The sequence below is a fragment of the Penicillium samsonianum genome (genome assembly GCF_028829775.1).
Source record: "Penicillium samsonianum strain IBT 33392 chromosome Unknown utg000004l_segment0_segment0, whole genome shotgun sequence".
In the NCBI taxonomy this organism is placed as follows: Eukaryota; Fungi; Ascomycota; class Eurotiomycetes; order Eurotiales; family Aspergillaceae; genus Penicillium; species Penicillium samsonianum.
This window is the reverse complement of record NW_026643262.1, coordinates 2,037,414-2,054,733: the sequence shown is the minus strand read 5'-3', so window position 1 is coordinate 2,054,733 and position 17,320 is coordinate 2,037,414. Positions and strand designations below refer to the sequence as shown.

At 49.5% G+C, this 17,320-nt stretch overlaps 10 protein-coding genes across 10 annotated transcripts; 2 read left to right on the top strand and 8 right to left on the bottom strand.

Moving 5' to 3' along the window:
- Positions 1 to 23: 23 nt before the first annotated feature.
- On the top strand, positions 24 to 215 carry N7471_007704 (uncharacterized protein; the record flags this gene model as incomplete). The annotated part of the gene is made up of 1 exon (XM_057280423.1): positions 24 to 215. One exon carries the CDS (start codon positions 24 to 26, stop codon positions 213 to 215), a length of 192 nt encoding a protein of 63 aa, XP_057134683.1.
- Positions 216 to 1,201: 986 nt separating this feature from the next.
- Positions 1,202 to 1,507, bottom strand: N7471_007703 (uncharacterized protein; the record flags this gene model as incomplete). Its single annotated transcript, XM_057280422.1, has 1 exon — positions 1,202 to 1,507. The coding sequence occupies one exon, from the start codon at positions 1,505 to 1,507 to the stop codon at positions 1,202 to 1,204; it is 306 nt and encodes a 101-aa protein (XP_057134682.1).
- A 753-nt stretch (positions 1,508 to 2,260) lies between these two features.
- Positions 2,261 to 2,521, bottom strand: N7471_007702 (uncharacterized protein; the record flags this gene model as incomplete). Its single annotated transcript, XM_057280421.1, has 1 exon — positions 2,261 to 2,521. One exon carries the CDS (start codon positions 2,519 to 2,521, stop codon positions 2,261 to 2,263), a length of 261 nt encoding a protein of 86 aa, XP_057134681.1.
- Positions 2,522 to 2,551: 30 nt separating this feature from the next.
- N7471_007701 (uncharacterized protein) lies at positions 2,552 to 2,842 on the bottom strand (the record flags this gene model as incomplete). Its single annotated transcript, XM_057280420.1, has 1 exon — positions 2,552 to 2,842. The coding sequence occupies one exon, from the start codon at positions 2,840 to 2,842 to the stop codon at positions 2,552 to 2,554; it is 291 nt and encodes a 96-aa protein (XP_057134680.1).
- Positions 2,843 to 4,544: 1,702 nt separating this feature from the next.
- On the bottom strand, positions 4,545 to 4,745 carry N7471_007700 (uncharacterized protein; the record flags this gene model as incomplete). The annotated part of the gene is made up of 1 exon (XM_057280419.1): positions 4,545 to 4,745. The coding sequence occupies one exon, from the start codon at positions 4,743 to 4,745 to the stop codon at positions 4,545 to 4,547; it is 201 nt and encodes a 66-aa protein (XP_057134679.1).
- Positions 4,746 to 5,195: 450 nt separating this feature from the next.
- N7471_007699 (uncharacterized protein) lies at positions 5,196 to 5,381 on the bottom strand (the record flags this gene model as incomplete). Its single annotated transcript, XM_057280418.1, has 1 exon — positions 5,196 to 5,381. One exon carries the CDS (start codon positions 5,379 to 5,381, stop codon positions 5,196 to 5,198), a length of 186 nt encoding a protein of 61 aa, XP_057134678.1.
- Positions 5,382 to 6,031: 650 nt separating this feature from the next.
- N7471_007698 (uncharacterized protein) lies at positions 6,032 to 6,295 on the bottom strand (the record flags this gene model as incomplete). The annotated part of the gene is made up of 1 exon (XM_057280417.1): positions 6,032 to 6,295. One exon carries the CDS (start codon positions 6,293 to 6,295, stop codon positions 6,032 to 6,034), a length of 264 nt encoding a protein of 87 aa, XP_057134677.1.
- Positions 6,296 to 7,047: 752 nt separating this feature from the next.
- Positions 7,048 to 10,923, bottom strand: N7471_007697 (GRAM and VASt domain-containing protein; the record flags this gene model as incomplete). Its single annotated transcript, XM_057280416.1, has 2 exons — positions 7,048 to 10,450; positions 10,520 to 10,923. 2 exons carry the CDS (start codon positions 10,921 to 10,923, stop codon positions 7,048 to 7,050), a joined length of 3,807 nt encoding a protein of 1,268 aa, XP_057134676.1.
- A 722-nt stretch (positions 10,924 to 11,645) lies between these two features.
- N7471_007696 (uncharacterized protein) lies at positions 11,646 to 13,464 on the top strand (the record flags this gene model as incomplete). The annotated part of the gene is made up of 3 exons (XM_057280415.1): positions 11,646 to 11,669; positions 11,716 to 11,841; positions 11,902 to 13,464. The coding sequence occupies 3 exons, from the start codon at positions 11,646 to 11,648 to the stop codon at positions 13,462 to 13,464; spliced, it is 1,713 nt and encodes a 570-aa protein (XP_057134675.1).
- Positions 13,465 to 13,924: 460 nt separating this feature from the next.
- Positions 13,925 to 16,874, bottom strand: N7471_007695 (uncharacterized protein; the record flags this gene model as incomplete). The annotated part of the gene is made up of 11 exons (XM_057280414.1): positions 13,925 to 14,705; positions 14,767 to 15,005; positions 15,061 to 15,358; positions 15,413 to 15,628; positions 15,685 to 15,753; positions 15,805 to 15,983; positions 16,043 to 16,150; positions 16,217 to 16,293; positions 16,361 to 16,468; positions 16,543 to 16,635; positions 16,697 to 16,874. 11 exons carry the CDS (start codon positions 16,872 to 16,874, stop codon positions 13,925 to 13,927), a joined length of 2,346 nt encoding a protein of 781 aa, XP_057134674.1.
- Positions 16,875 to 17,320: the final 446 nt, after the last annotated feature.

Here is a 17,320-nt window from a genome sequence, read left to right as displayed (position 1 = left end):
CTAGTGCCAATAACTCCAATGGAATGGAGGATGATGAGGCTGGCGACGATGAGGCTGCCGACAAGTGCCGGGCTGATGAATACTTCAAGACGATAAATCTGCCCTCCGATGGCGCGGCCAATAAGTTGTCAAAGAAGAACAATCTCATACAGGGCAAATGCAAGAAGAACAGCGAGATGGACCTCTTTAATCAGAAGCTGGAATGCGTTATTTAATTATACTCAAGGTTGTCCTTTGTGATCTACAGCGCATTTTCGATACTCAATCAAATTGTCGATGTTTCGGTCGTCGTGTCTCTCCAGGGATAGATGAATTACTAGTCAATCTCTCCTAGGAGTGACAATATATTGCCAGTGGGATGAGCTGGTTGCAATAAACAGAGACAGAAGTCATTCCAATGTCCCTAGTTATACATAGAAAAGTCCTCTGTGTGGGTTACACTTTTTCCGCCTTCGTATATTGTACATATTAGACAGATTCTACTCTGTGCTATTATTCTTCATCGTTTTAGAACGTTATAACAATGAGAAGAAAAAAGAACATCCAAAGATATTATTGGGGTGTTGTCTTACATATAACGTCCCTTGTATCATCTTGAGCCAGATGACCAAATTATCAAAGTCCTACGTTGTCAGGGCCAGAGGCCCCAAACTCGGCCGAATAATCTTATTTCTCTAGAGTGATTAATTAGTAGGGAGAATTACAACTTCCTGGCCAGTAGGCGCGACCATGCCTCTATTCCTTCAAAGCATAGCCCGATATCTTAGAAATGCAAGTTTAGATAAAGTCGTGCGGAAACAAAGAAAATATAGGGTAAACAAGTCGGAGGTCGGAGGTCGGTTTTACGCTCTGGGAGGTACGTGCCTTTGTAGCGGAGGTACAAAGTACAAACCAAAAACGACTATTGGGAACGGAAACCATGGGTTGTATTGAGCTAGCTGGCTGTGAGAGAGAGAGAGGAAGGAAGATCAAACAAGCTGGGAGCAAGATCCTATCCACCTGGGGTAGAAACGGACTCAACAACTACATGTGTACGAGTCATTGCGATAAGTAGTACGGAGTAAGGTATTAACGCACTAGCTAGTCTCGTGATAAATATTGTCTGCTAAGGTACATAGGGCCATGAGAGATACGGGGTATACGAAGGGACGGCTACGCGAGCTCTTAGATAGAAATTTGTGTAAATTGGGTGTGAAGCCACCTAGAACCGCATAGGGTCGCGTATCCCGCTGCGTACTGTACATCCTTCCGTCCCTTCTATGCGTGGATGTGCTGAAGAAGTGCCCATCGGTGAGATTGCTGACCAGGCGGGCATCTGTCTCGGGAGGGCCGTTCGGAAAGTTTGGGAGGCTGTACGAGGATCGGCAACAGTGTTCGCAGAAACGTCGTTGTGGCAAGGGATTTGTTGGGTAGCCGGAGTTTGATGAGACCGAAGTTCAACGGTTGATACCGCCAAGACAGGGATATCCGCGCCTATCACTATCTCAGTGCTCCCAGAGCCACGCATAGTGATGGTCGTAAATGTCCATCTCTAGTTGCATTTAGCGTGCCCGCCTGCCCAGTGGCAGTTCCCGCACGCTGTTAGGACATCCATACCCTCTAAAAGACACATTGGGAGAATGTGCCATGGAGTCGCATGCAATACTTGCACTCCAGCGTGCCCCGGTGGCCCCACCACCTGCATCAGTGCAGCTTCTGCGTGTGACAGATCAAGGCTAAACGGGACCAGGATAGCCAGCTAAATAGCCTCTATTTCCCCCTCATTATGCCAAGAACCATCGAGTTTGCGACACTATGAGCGATCTGACCACAAACCGAGATCGAGCTAACCATCACCCATAAGATGAATACGCCAACCTGCCGAGTGGTGCAAGCGATGGTGATGAGGGTCAACGAGGTAGGCGACGGTTGGTAAATGAATCTTCGAAGTAACAGAGCCACTCGACGAGACGAAATAGTGGACGGCTTTGGTGCGATGGGAAATGGAATGATGCAGAGCTTGGGGGGGAAGAAGGTGGGGGTGGGGGTTAAGTGGATGGATGTACGGGTACAATATGTAGTTACATACATGTAATAATTTGAATATTCCAATTGGCGTTTATCGCTTTCATTGATCAAGAACATCCATGATAGACTTTCTCACAGCGATTGCTTTAGGGTTGAATTTCAATCTCTTCAGTCTTGGAAGTAAGTCAGGTTCAAAGGGGCTAGCCGGCCGTTTGGGAACCTTGTATGGGATGAGCAATGGCTGAGGTCGTGATTACCCCGACTGCTGGGGTTGGGGCTTGCTTGTTGGCTTTGGAGGGTGGGTCGGGGTAGGTTTGGGTTCTTGGTCGGGGTCTGTTTGGCTAAGCCGGGACGAACCTGACTTTGCTTGGGACGTGTTCTTGTTTGCTCGGGATCCTTTCTGGGGAGTAACCGGGGCTGCGCGGTTTGGCCCCTGAGAGGGTGCTGGGATGGACTTGCCGGTTCGTCCCGGTTTAGGAGCTTTATCGCTTCCTCGTTCCTTCAAAGCGTCCATTTCTGCTTGTAGCCGCTTTGCTTCCTCCTTCTAGTCGACGTCTTCGTTTTGAGTCTGCGTTGGCTTATTACTTGGGACCTTCTTGTCAACCTCGTCCTGAACTTTCTTGGCTATAAGATCAAGGAGTTCGGGGTTTGAGAAGATCTCATTGCCCAGATTCTGGCTGATTCGAGGAGGGTTTTGGGAAACCAGGTCTGGCCGCGGGTCATCGGAGTGCTCAGTCGAGGCCAGGTTTCGTCGTGATGGGCTGTACTGGACCGGTCCCTTTCCTCCTGGCCCCGTTTTGCCTATGTTCTTGATCCACTGTTCTTGATTTGCCATTATTTTCAAATGAAATCACGCAGAGCTTGGGTGGGGATGAAGTCGATATATTTCGAGATGGTGGTTTTTAACGAAGTTTTCAAAACCAGCGAGCAAGTCTTGAACCGCCTCCAAAACGGCGAAAATTAGGTCCTAGGGTATCGGAAATTGGCCTCTTTCGGAGCTGAATCTGCAGCACGAAAACCTGCATTTCGGATTGGTACACCCCCTGACATATCTGCGTGTAAAATTGGATCAGGTGAACCCCCGGTTCTCAACTCGGCTTTCTGGAGACTGTAAGACCCAGGTGTTCCATGGGCCTATTTCCATCAGGCTTTTGTACTTTTCGCTTTTGAAATACGACAGATTGCGCAAAAGCAAGGCTTCTCGTGACCAATCACCAGAGACATTCTCGAACGAGGTTCGAGGGCTCCAGGCCATGTGCGGTTCCAAATCCGAGCCATCCATGCACCATGGTTCGTTTGAATGAATCCTCCAAAGAGGATCATCAGGACTCAACCCAGGGTACAAATTGATCCAGTACGTGATGGCAAGGGCCAGATGACCACAATACTCCTGAATTTCAATAGCGACAATCTAACTTGTGCTTCAATGGAAACAGAGTGGTTGAATTGGCGTGCTCTTTTATTTCGACAGGTGATAGTGATTCAGTGGTAATACCAAACCGAGGGCCGTGGTAGAATCGCTTCATAGCAAGTCGGAGATGGAGGAAAGAGAGGCAGTAGTCTGTATGAAGACTGAAGTTATGTACCTGCATCTGCAGTCCGTCTTCCCTCCACAGATAGTTGACGACACATGGAAGCCGACATCTGCTCATGACCGGCATGCTTTTCAGCCCAAAGTCCTCTTGTCCATCAAATTCATGGAGAATAATGCAACAGTGGCACATGAAATGATGCGGAAGGTCACGTTCGATCCGGTGCAGCAATTGTCGCTTGTCGCCTCCTATTGGCCGTGGAAATGTGTTTTTGTTGTGGTTAAGGGCCATAAAGAGTCGACGGTTGTACATTGAAAGACAGAGGATATCGTTAGGTGGGAGGAGATCCGTTATTTGTGAGTATGAGATCCATAGGAAGTCCATTCAACGAGTTTGGTTTGAAAGACAAAGTAAGAGGAATGTGTGTGAGCGGTTGTTTTTTGCTGCCAGACAGTGGGTGGCAAGGGTTTGGAAGGGTTGTTTGAGCCAAACCCAGAAGCTTAGTGTGAAGCTTTGTTGTACTGTAAAGGTTGGCTCGAGGGCTGGTCAAGGAAGAGTGACTGTGTAGGAGATATTGGATGAAAATAATGACAGCTAGTAATGTAAGGTGTAACAACACGTCGTGAAGCTCGTGTGGTTTGAAGGAATAAGAAGAATAGGAAGATGATCGAACGGAGCATCGTAGTCTGATAAAGATATTTGGTCTCAAACCTGCCTTAGTCCACGCGCGTGCCTTCTCTTCTAAGCATAGCTTGCGCTTAGAAGCCCTCTATACCTTTCAAGGAGTTGTTTGCTCCATGAAGCCTTGGCTAAGTAATATAATAGGCCAGTATTCTCGACACAGGAACTCTGCAAATATCCCTAGCCAGCTTCAACCTTGTCCTCTATCAGAGCCAGCCATCGTTTTAAGGCCCTGATGTCTTCAGCCCGTCTTATCTCAATCTCTTTTTATTAGACTCGCCAGGGATTCAGTCCTTCGTCTCGTCATCCTTGGTTTTTTCTCGGTTAGTACTGCTCAGATGCAGCAGTGATCGAAGAGTGCTCAGATGTAACAGTGATCAAATAGGAAGCAGTGATCAAAGAAGAACCCAACCAACGCAAACAAACTTTCTTATGTTGGCCTAGCCAGCCGTCCTCAAGCAGGCCCCGGATGGCCACCAGCACCTTCCTGCGGATGTTACTCACAATGAGCTTAATCAACACCATCGCTGCGTTGGTGATCCAGGTAGACGAGGTAAAATATACCCCACGATTCCTTCGAGGAGGGCAGTCAGACTTGTTCGAACTAAGCGGATGATTTGGGTCGTCTCTGCTCTCTAGCAGGTTCCCTCGATCTTTATCTCATCGGGCAGATCCTCCTTGACTGCTCGCCTCTGGTGGGCATTGGTGGTAGTGGATGAATGTGGGGTCGGTCAGTTTCCCCAGCAAGAAGGGTCAGTATGTATCTCCCCACTTTTCACAAAGAACGAGATCAAGACACACGTCTAGACAGGGACCGAATCGGCTGTCTGAACCTGAGAATGCCCCATGCAGCGTGTTATACTCGTTATCGGTCTGAGAGAGGGATTAGTTCGGAAATATCAGTTGAGAATGAAAGGAGGGTTTGTCTGTCTTTGGGTTGAATCTCAGCTTCACCGGTATGGTGAGGCTTGTTGCTCAGCCTCCCCTAGTGTTCGCTTCTGGGAACTTCACTTTGGCGTGGAGGGTGGAGGGTGGAGATGGGGGGGGTTCATCACAGGAGCTCATATCTGCTTTCAAGCAGATCTCCTCGAGATGAGGATCGAGGAGAAGGTTCTCCAATACGGCCAGTGTTCTGTTGGCGCTGGTCTCTGGTGGCTCCATCCTAATATGGCGGGTGGACATGTGCGTTTCAAACACTGCAATGGAATTGATGATCTGACGCTTCCACAATTACGTATGTGGAAAGCGAGAAGGAACCTTGAAAGAGAAGGAACATGATAATCTTCACTTTGGTAGGTCGAGGAAGTAAATGATGTAAATATAGGTGATGGAGATGATGATCTGAGAAGAACATTGAAAAGACGGAATGAATCTACCAGAGCAGCTACGTCGTAGGCAGGTACGTTGCATACCAAGTAACCTCACCAGCCCTAATCTTTGACCTTATATTAACTTGACTTCGACCTGACTCTTTTTCTTTGCAAAGATAGTGCTGGCGTCTCACCTACTTTTCGTTTTGTTCCTACTAATTTATGGTATCATCTGATTTAAGGATCTATGAAATTAGAAACATTATATGAAGAATCGTTTTAGAAGTCCTTTTGAGGGTCTTCTTATAGGTCTTCTTATACATCTTTTTGGGTGTCTTTTTGGATGTCTTTCTAGATCTTTTTGTCATAGCTAGATGATTGGAAATGGATAGCTGTGAACTGTATAATGACGGTGAGAAACATAGTTCCTACCAAACGATGTTCTAGTATACAACATGCAATATTTGGAGTATTACAACTGATAGATAGGTCCATGATAGATCAATAGATCTTGCTATACTCATTGATCTTGCTATACTCATTGATCTTGCTATACTCATTGATCTTGCTATACTCATTGATCTTGCTATACTCATTGATCTTGCTATACTCATTGATCTTGCTATACTCATTGATCTTTTGGCTATATCTCGCCGTATACTGTGCTACTCCATCAGTTGCTGGGTTTCTTCGTTCTCTGGACGAACGGGTGCTCATCAGTTCACGGGCCGTCTTCCTCTCTTCCGGAAGCCAGGCCAGCATCATCTTTGCAAAGGACAAGAAATTCTCTCTTTCCGTTTCTTCAAGCGAGGGGAGTGTGTCTGCTAGATTTCGATCGGCGATCAAGTCTTCGTGCAAGAATTACCCTATTATTAACGTATTAGCAACATGTGAAGACCACAGTCTGATGTTGTACACTGTTCTTTATGCTTAGGATTTTAGTTGATTAGTCGAGGTATATCTCAAGCTCAAGCAACAAAAATAGTGTTTCACTCGTCCAGTCTGTAGTATTACGAATGGAAAGAAGCGCTGTCAGGCATAGCCTAAATTCAATATGTAAATCACATAGCTTTAGCTCGAGATATTCACAGAGAAGCCAATGGGGCAAAGAAATGAAGTAGCCAGCACGCTCAGATGAACAATAAGCAAGAAGGTAAGGAAATCGAAGCCGGTAGAGACAAGATAGTTGGCGCTCATGTACATGCAAGGAAAACCTGCCCATGTATCGAAGGACACGGCAGGGAGAGTTGGGATAATGACTGTGGGGCTTTTAGAATGAATGTGAGAGGCGAATTTCAACAGTAAGGGAACAGCTCTGCTTGTTCCCATAACTCCAGGATAACACCCTGACAAATGGTTATGATAAAACAAATTGTAGAAACAAGGAAATAGATTTTGGGTGGTGTTGGGAAGGACAATTGAGGACTCTCTCTAGAAAGAGAAAGTTTCGAAAGAAGAGAGGATAGGGAGAGAGTTTGGTTGGTTTTATGTGCAGGAGGGACAGCCATTGATGCCCATCACAATTCAGACTTGATTGGTTCTTCGACTTCCCATTGGGCTTTGCGTTTGCCCATCATCTCCTCAAGGACATCCAGACGTTGGCGTGTGGTACGGAGGGCATGGTCCATCTCATGGTCAGAGATCTTCTCGTCCCGAAGCCGTGCGGCGAGCTCACGCTCATCACTTGTACTGAATCCAGATGACCTTCGACTTGGGTGTGGCTCGGGCGATCGGTAAACGTTTGGAAAAACCATTCCATCCATACCAACACGGTCTTCCAGCCAGCTCCAGAGCTCAGTCTCTTCACGTCGCCACATCTCCTCGTATGCAGCCAGTCTCTGAGGCAAGCCGTGACCGGGACAGCCGACTTCATGCGAAAGCGTGGACGATGATGGCGAGGATCGGAAGAACGCCATGTAAAACAAGATTCCGATAATTAGGATAGCGAGGTTGCTACTCCATAGCGGACTGAGAATGCTGGTAAAGGGCTCCAGAATGGGGCGGACCGGTTCGAATAGTCCCCATGATTCTCGCTTTCCGGCGTTGGAATCCACAGTAACCTTCAACGCAGCAGCTGCGGTCGACTCCCGTCCTGCGCCATCGCCCTTCTTGCGCTTTCCTTTGCCTCGTCCAGCGCCATTGGCACGCGCACGGGGAACAACTCCAGCCTGCAGGGCTTTGACAAGCTCATTACCAAAGGTCGTTTGTCCATCAATTGCGCCTTTCTCAATAGGACCCTTAAGCCAACTCTTGCCTGACCACTCAATAGTGCAGGTCATGAGGAAGCGAGTTTGGTTTCCAGGAGCCCATGTAAAGAGGTACTTGGTCATGGTAGCAAAAACGTTCCCACTGGGCACATCAGGTGTTTGGGTGCTCAGAGTGACAAGAACGGCCTTTTCGAGGTCCAAGAAGTCCATGGTCTCGGTACTAATACATTTTGTCTGCCTTGGACCAATGGAGCCATTGAGAGGTTTGATGTATGAGTATTTCCTAGTTGGGCATTCGGTCGTCAAACCCTTCGCTGTTCCCTCGAACTGCAGCTCTCCACATTTCTGGTTGTCGGCAAGGAACTTGGTCATAAAGTCGCCTGACGCTGGGCCAAAAACCAAAGAAAATACCTTGCCGAGCGGTGCCGAGATTGTTTCATCTTTGATGACTTTTTCGTACTGTCCGTTGGCATCGACGTATTCCGTGGGTGCATGTGTAGTGGGGCCGGGGAAATCAGGAGGTGTATCCTTGGAAGTGCCTTTGTCGCCGTTCTTTTTATCGCCATTGCCATTTGTGCCGGCCACTGGCGTGGCTGCATTCGCGGATAGACTCGAAGTCTTGCGGCTTAATCCTTTTCGGACTGGCAATGATGTTGCACTAGCATTGGCACTGTTGCCGGCCTCAAAGAAGCTATCGGCATGGTCTCCTTCCTCGTCCTCGTCGTATATTTCATCTTCATCGGAGACATCGCTCTCGGACTCGCTCTCCTCTTCCCCAACCTTCTCTGTCTTATCACCGGTGCCATGGGTCACACGGGTTCCGTTCACGGAGCTCTTGATGGTGGGGTGGTTGATCTTCCAGATGTTAACCATTAGGTCGTATGTGGACTCGCGACTGAGTAAACTGCGGAAAGTATGACGCGCGTGGAGAGTCTGAATGGCAATGGCATTGGGGAACACCATGGCCGTGTTCTCCTTTTCGATGGCAACAACCTCATCGAAGCTGATCACTAGAGTCGTGACCCAACCCAGGATGTTACTGGAGAAACAGATGTGTCCTTCTGAGATATAGATGCGGCCGGCAAGAATGATCTCACGTTGCAAAGCACAGCTGTAATCTTCGATAAGGTAATCGTCTTCAGGTACACTCCGGAATAATTGGTGAAAGTCCCGATTGCGCTTTTTACTCGCAACCGCAAAGCCAGTCAACCGGGGTACACTGGAATTGACACCAGGAGTACCAAGTGCAATGGCATTGACGCCAATTGCTCCAATTGTCGAGGTTGTGGCCCCAGATGAGCCCCGATGACGCCGGGCAAGTCTGCTGCGCACACTACCAGTGCGTCTGAGGCCGCCGCTCAGGTCACCATCAATGACACTACCACTGGGGGGAGTTTGATCGCCCATAATTAAGCCATCTTTCGGAAGTGAGGTGGTAGACTGAATCTCCAGTGCGTCTTCTGTAGGGCCCGCCAATGAAAGCTCCGAGGGTCTTTCGTATGCTACCTGAACAGCGCGCGCCGCGCGTTTGTCTTCAAGTTTGGCAGCTTCCTCATCTCGCCGGGAAACTGCTGTGTTTTTGCGCTTGTCAGCGGGGCCCCCTGGCTTTGTGATCACCACGCCGTCGGCAGTCGTGATTGACTCACCAGGTCGTGCGTCAATGTCCAGATGGCTAAAGTTCAGATCTCCCGCCCCAAGAGTCTCTACGGCAGACGGTCTCCCTTCCGCAATCTTGCTGTCGTTATCTGATGTTCTTTCGCTCTCCTCCGCAGTGGATTCATTGATAGATTTATCAGCATCAGCAGGGACAGGTTGAGAAGTTGGACGATTTCTCTGTTGCGCGTTTATGCTGTTGCTGAAGGAAGTGGCGGCGTTTTGCGCAACTGAAAACACAGAGGAAAAGAAGCCACTTTGCTGGCTTGGAGTCGCATTCTTCACCCCGGGGGTTTTTTCTTCGAGAGGTGTCAGTGCAGATATTGAGTTGGACAATTTGCTTGGGCCATGAGCTGCAGACGCGGACCGCACCCGGCGGTGAGAGATCATGTTTCCAGAGGGGCTCACGGTGGTGACTCCGGAAGACGGAGAATTTTCAGATTGCATAGACTCGGGCGAGTCGGTAACAGTGTTAGACAGGATTTGCGCACTGAGGGGGCGGTGCTCAGTTGGTGTTGGAGGAGTTACAGTTGTCGCTGGCGCAGGAATAGCAGTATGAGGTGGGGTATTCGGCATGGGGCTCGCTTCAAGCGAACGAGGCTTGTCGTCCGTTAGATCAGTTCGAATTGGCGCAGGCAAAGGCGGGACATCATCGGGGGCTGCCTGTGCTCGTTTCGATGAAAGACTACTCCGCCGGCTGGATCCGAACAGACCTCGCCCGCTTTTGTTGCCCCCGGACTTAATTGATGAAGCCTCAGAATCGTCATTGGCAGCTTTCTTGTCTGAGCTGAAAGCGCCCTTGAGGCGTCGTCCAGGGGATGGACTGCGTTTCTTGCCATTTGGGTCCGTGGGGACATCCAATGCCATACCCGATGTTGCGCGTCGGGACATTCTTTCACTCTTGTTTGAATCCGACCCAGTGGCACTACCGCTAACAGCTGACTCGGCATCGGCATGAGAGCTTTCCGTGTTTGCGGCATCCACCGATTTGGTCTTGAACAATGGGGAGGACGAGGTGTAGAATCCGGTATGGGAGTTATGTGAGGTAAGCGGCGGAGGCCTAAATGGAACCAAAAAGCTCAGCGTATTAGAAGTAGTCCAAGACAATAAGAAGGCCTGCTCAACTTACCCGTCCGGCTCCTCATCATCGGTCAACAGACTATTGCCTTCGCCCTCCGGCGCAAAGCTCTCTGCCTTCGATGACGGCGCTGCAGAGGTTCCATCCCGAGACTCGTTGGACTGGCTTTCTAGGTCGTGTTCCAAAACCACAGTCGGCACTGCCGGCTCGTCGGTATGTTTTTGATTCTTCTTTTTATTCTCTTTCCGCCTCCGACGGGCATCGAGTAGCTTTGAGAATCCACTAGGACCAGCCTTAGGATCTGCTACTTCTCCGCCCTGGGTTTTCGGTCTCTCGACGGTGGAATCCGGGGATGACCGACCATTGCTCTCGAGTGCACTTGATTCTGCAGATATTGTCCAGGAGCGACGCGATCTGCTTTCGCCTTTCAAGCTTGAAGACGAAGACTCGGCCATGATTGAAGGAATGTGGAGGGAATGGGAATCGGAGAGGGGGGGGGGTTGGTGCGGGCAGACCGGGAGACTCAAGGAAGAGTTGTCATGAGGTGTATGTATTGCAGACTCTCTTTCTCTCTTCTTTTTAAGTGAGAGAACTTCCGTACATAGACGGGGAAACGAAGTGAAGAGAGAGAGACAAGTGTCGAATTGTCCGAACATCCCCTGGAGCTCCGCAACTTAGTCACCCGCCAAGTTAGATGGGGGCCTGGTGAGACAGACTGTTTTTTTTTTGGTTCAATTGGTTTTATTTTGATATTCTTATTGCTATTAATTGTAGTAATATGTCTCTCGTTCTTTGCTATTCCTAATATTCTCCCTATTCCCCGTGGCTCAGGGTAGTAGTGTAGCTTGACAGTATAGCTATAAGCATCTACTCTCCGCTTCTCCACTGTAGAATGTGGATGTTACTTCACATTTCCGCTGCTTTCGGTTTGATTGAATAGACAATATTTATTCTAGAAGCTTGATTTAGGAGCATTGCTTTATTGTAAGGGTTACCTCGTCTACCTCATATACCACAATGTACCTCGTGTACCTCGTGTACCTCCGTGTCACGGTCAAAAATCGAACCTCATTCACGGCACATAACGTCACCACTTCAACATTCCCCGGATAAATCCCATCAAAGGAATGCACCTGATTTTTCTCTCTTAACTCCTACAGATGAACTTATCTTCGCCATGGAAGTAGCTCCTTTGGCCTTGGTAAGACCTCAGCCCCTCATTTTCAGGATAATCTGACCACATCCAGGCCCACACTCATGCCCGGAACGCAGTGCTAGAGACTCGCAAGGCCAACCCAGTTGCTGCCAGCGAGGAGCATGATCTAGCTGCTGGTGAATTTGCAACGGCTGCACAGAGCAGCTCCGACCAGGAGGTGAGTCTTGATTGAGTAGAAGATCTACCCCCGCCTCGGCTCCGAGCTAACGCGTCATAGGCCCTACGGACCCTACGTTTGCTCGAAACTCACCACAAGAAGCTCGCTGAAATCCTCCGGTTCCAGCATGAACATCCAACTACCATCCCTGCTGAATCGACATCTGCTACTCCCTCTTCAGCATTAGCAACCCAGCAGACCGCAGCCGAGTCTGGGGGCGCAAAGACCGCAAGCGCGAACCAGGATGCACACCTACCACCAAGATTGGTGGGCAACGCTCGTCTGCCAAGTCGGGATACATCCTCTATCGCTAGTAACCTAGCATCCGCCCGAGGAATCCCATCGCACCCCCGGCGTGGATCACCAGTGTCACCAACACTTACATCGCAACATGTCGCAGCAAAGATGACCGAAGCACCACCGAGGGCTAAAGCCGGCGAAACAAGGCTACGTGACGGACCAGCCAAAAATCGACACAATCGTGTCTCTGCACCCAGACAACCATGGTCTCCTCCAACACCCAGTTCCACTGAGGTGGTTTCCCAGCAAGCTGTACCTCCTAGTGCAGCTGAATCCGGAGGATCGAGAGATAAGCCCGCAATTACCGATGAAGCATTCAACCGTTTCTACTCAGCCTTCGGAGGACTGGTCTCTAAGGTGTCAGGGCCTTTGGCATTCGCAGGGATTCAAATGGGATCTGCGGATCCAGTTCGCGCTGAACAGAGCCGCAAGTCCTCAGCTGAAGTGAAACTGGACCGTGAGCATGCTGTTCTAGACCGGTCCATGACTGCGGGTGAACTCGACGTGAACAAACTCTTCTCTCGAGCCGCATTGCGGTCGATTCGGGACGGCTCTGGGGCAGGTCCCGGGAACCCAGCAGAGTCATTCTATGTAGTCCCAACCACGGGTGGGACTATGTCCTACGCAGGAATCCTCACCCGAGCTGAAAGGCAGGCACGCAGGAACAGCATCGAGGATGGCGATGATGACTTTGTGGATGCGCGAGAAACCCCTCCGTCTCCCGAAATGCGTCACAGTGCCAGTGGTTCACGCATATGGGCAGGACGCCGCGGCGCACCCGATAAGCTTACCACTCCACAGACACAAAAGACAATGGAGGAGATGCAGGTGGAGAATGAGACCTTGAGGGGTTTGACCGATTCGCTTGCGACGCGATTGCATATGTGGGAAGTGAGCGCGCAATCTTCGTCGATGGCACTGCAGCAATCAATCCGAATGATGCACCGCCAGAGCGCGGGGACGCCTGATTATTTCCAGCCTTCGACGGCCACTACTTCTCCTGTTGCTACGCTGACTGCGCCGCCGGGTGCGGCTGATACTGACGCGCGGATCAAAGAACTCGAGGAGCAGATACAGCGTAGTGAGAAGAAACTTGAAACTGCTGCTCACGAGAACGACAAGCTGAAAAATGTTCTTGGGCGATACCGGGACCGCTGGGAGAAATTGAAAGAGGGTGCCAAAACTCGGAGAGCGGAGGGTCAGAGCAATCCACCTGCGAGTGGTACTAGCAAGCCGTCAGAGCTCTCGGTCTCTCCGGATCCTGGTCGAGGTCCCTCTGCTGGTCAAGCAGGGTCTCGTGCTGCAGGTGATAACCCGGCATAGTCTCGCAACATCCATTCTCAGTGGTTGGAAACGGCGTTTAGTCCTCTAATGCTATCCTTGTTTTTCATGAAATATCCCATAACGCAATTTATGAAGCTCCGAATCCAATTGATTATCCTTTATTTCGATCGAGTAGTTCGGTAACGACTTGAATACTGATCTAACCCCAGCCTAGTAGAATTATACGGCATAGATGTGGTTACATAATAGATGGAGGGATTATTGGCGTAGTATACATAGCCTCCAAGGTTGTCTAGTCGTTGAGAAGTACAATAAGCTTAAAGTATGAAGAGAAGATGTAGGAGAACGTGACTGGATACATATCTGAAAATTCTCGACTCTTTCATTTTCAAATATAACGCAAGATATATACAACCAGTGATCTAACACGCACCAAACAACACACACATCGGACTATATACTAAGAACTAATTTCCCTTCAACATAAACCTCTCAACGATCACCGAACAATAAACGTAGCGTTACCACGAATATCCTCAGAGCTGCTGCCGACAAGGACAGTGAACTGACCAGGCTCAACAACATACTTCATCCGAGTATTCCAGAGACCAATATCCTTAACCTGAATGGGAATCTTGACAGTCTCAGTCTTTCCAGCAGGAATAACCACCTTCTTGAATCCCTTGAGCTCACGATTAGGCACAACAACAGAGGCAATATCATCCTTGACATAGACCTGCACAACCTCCGTACCCTCACGGGTGGCATGGGTATTAGTCACATCAACGTTGACAGTAACAGTCTTCTCAGTAGCAGAAATCTTAGTCTTGTCGAGCTTGATAGCTCCATACTTGAAGGTGGAATAACTCTTGCCATAGCCGAAGGGGTACCACGGCGAGGCGTCACCGAGAACGTACGATTGGCCGAAAACAAGAGTTCCGTTCTCGTACTTGTGGCCTGGGCTGTTCATGAGACGTCCGGAATTGAGGTAGTCGTAGAAGACTGGGATATCGCCTACGTAGCGGGGAAAGCTGACGGATAGCTTGCCGGATGGGTTGTAGTCGCCGAAGAGAACGTCGGCAAGGGCGTTACCGCCCTGCTCGGATGGGTAGAACTGTTGCACGAGGGCAGCGGTTGAGTTTGCGATCCAGGTGTCTGTAATGGGCTTGCCGCTTGACAGGACGACGATTGTGGGTACGCCGGTGTCGGCAATGGCTTTGATCAGAGGTCCTTGGGCGCCGACAAGGGACAGATCATCTGTGTCGATGTGTTCACCGGTTCTTTGTGTCTGTTAGTTCTGAAATTTCTAGATATACCTTGAAAAAAGATTGGTTTACTCACGTTGCGTTCACTCCTGACCAGATTTCCTTCTGATCGCGCGACCAGGTTCCGACAACCACGACAGCCACGTCGGACTTCTTTGCGGCCTCGACTGCCTCATCGAAGCCGGACTGGTCGTTGCTCCAGCGCTCGCATCCCTGGGCATAGTTGACTTGGGCATTGTCCCCAACTGCAGCCTTGATACCATCCAGGGGAGTGACACCCCGGTACTGACTCTTGTAGACAACGTAGTCACCGTACTATAAGTGTTGTTAATATCCCCGTCTAACAAGCGAAATGAAAAGGTTGACTTACGTTCATGTAACCATGAGCCATAGGCCCGATGACCGCAATGTTACTCGACTTCTTCAGAGGCAGAATATCATCATGGTTCTCAAGCAGAATGATAGACTCCTTATCCAAGTCTCTCGCAATCTTCACAGCCTCGGGGCTGTTGATGAGCTTGTGCCATTCGTTCTGAGGCGCAGCAGGGTACGGATTCTCAAAGAGACCCATTTCGAACTTGACGCGGAGCAACCTAGAGACAGCAGTGTCGACCACCTTAATATCAAGTTTGCTGGACTTGACAAGCTCGGGAATTTTCTGGAAGTTGCTATTCGGTAGTCAGTGTCTGTAGCTGCATCGTGCGGATTTCAATAGAGCTCACAATGAACCGCCTCCCATTTCAATGTCGGTACCAGCATTCAGCAGCTGCGTGGTAACCGCTTCCATGTCAATGGGATCGCTCTCGCAGAGCTTGAAGTAAGAGCACAGTCTGTCGCTTCCTCCAGCATCGGTCATGACGAAATATTCGTATCCCCATTCTTCCCTCAGGATCTCGGTGAGAGTGTGGTAGTCAGAGACTGCGGGAATTCCGTCATATCTAGGAACAGATGTTATAATGGCGATCTAAAGCAAATCGGACCAGGCTAAACTTACGAGTGGTACGCAGCCATGATGGACCAAGCACCGGCATCGATGATAGCTCGCTTGAAAGGAGGCAACCAACTATGCAATGGTTAGTCAACTGTTCAGGCTTTACACTTGGGGCCGACATACGTTGTGCGCAACTCTCTTTCACCACCGTGAACTGGGCCAGTATTGAGTCCCTGCTCGGGGGCGCTGAATCCCGCAAAGTGCTTGACCATAGCAGACACATTCTTGCCCTGCACTCCCTTGACGTAGTGATAACCGATTTCGCCGGAGAGGAAAGCATCTTCGGAGAAGGTTTCTTCGACCTTTTGTCTCGATTGTTAGCTTCGTTGCGCTGGGTATATTAACATATAGATGAACTCACCCGACCATATCGAGGCTCACGAGCGAGATCAACAACAGGGGCGAATAGCTGATTAACACCAAGTGCTAAGGCTTCTTGTGCCACGATTTCCGCCATTTTTTCGATAAGCTGCACAATACCGTGTTAGACATCAAGAACAGTATGTATGACAGTGCAGGTATAATAGCCACTTACGTCTGTGTTCCACGAGGATCCATATGCAATGGGCGAGTTGAAGATGGTGGCATTACCAATCAAAAACCCGTGGATACCTAGTGCAAGAAATGTCATGAGCTCGGGATCCAATATAGATAGAGACTGTATCCATTGAGCACATACCCTCAGACTGAACAATCGCAGGAATTCCCAGAGTGGTGTTGTGGAGGAGGTAGTCCTGGGCTCTCTTGACGTTTTCAGAGATCCAATCCCAAGGAACAGGGTATCCGACTGCAAACTATCAGTATTTGTGTTTCTGTGGACTGATGGAAAAGGATCCAACAGCTAAACAGAGGACTTCATACCATAGAACATGCCTGAGCGCTGGGCCATGTTCTCTACCAGGCCGGTGTAGTTGAATGCTCCTGTGGTTTCGTTCATCCATTTCCCCATATCACCTGCACAAGAATGAATGAGCAATTAAAACACTTCCCTATGGCGACTAATACAAAACCATACCCTGAGTCAACTGGGACCTCTTGTCCTCAATAGTCATCCGGCTCAGCAAGTCCTTTACTCTCTTTTCCACTGGAGCATTGGGATCCTTGTAGAGAGGGCTGGAGCTCGGCTTTCCCAAAGCTAGGGCAGCAAAGAGCTGCATGAGCAGCAGCCCATTGGAAAGCAGATTGGCCACCATTTTGACGAGAAGACAACCAAACGGATTGGAATGAAGAAAAAGAGATTCCTGGGGAAGCTCTTCATATAAGTTCATGCAGGCCCGCAATTGACTCCCCTGCACTGTGGAGACAGGCGATTCAGAGTTAGACTAGTCCCATTGCATGTGCAAAAGGCAGTTAGCTCACCATCTTACAGCGGAAATGAGGCCGTGTTCAGTACTGGTAACCTTCAAACAGATCGAGCTAGTCTCAACGGCTGCAGTAGTGGCCTGCTTGGCGTTGTTTGAACTGCGCTAGCACTATCAGGAGACGGAGCATCCCCCGCCGCCACATTGGCATGGCGTTCTGGGGTTTGAGGGGAAAGGGCTGTCGGCTGTCCGGGTAAATTGACTTGAAAAGTGGAGGATAACCGAAGACAACCAAGACATCCGGGGTAGCTGCCTGCACCTCCTGAGGTGATGGTACG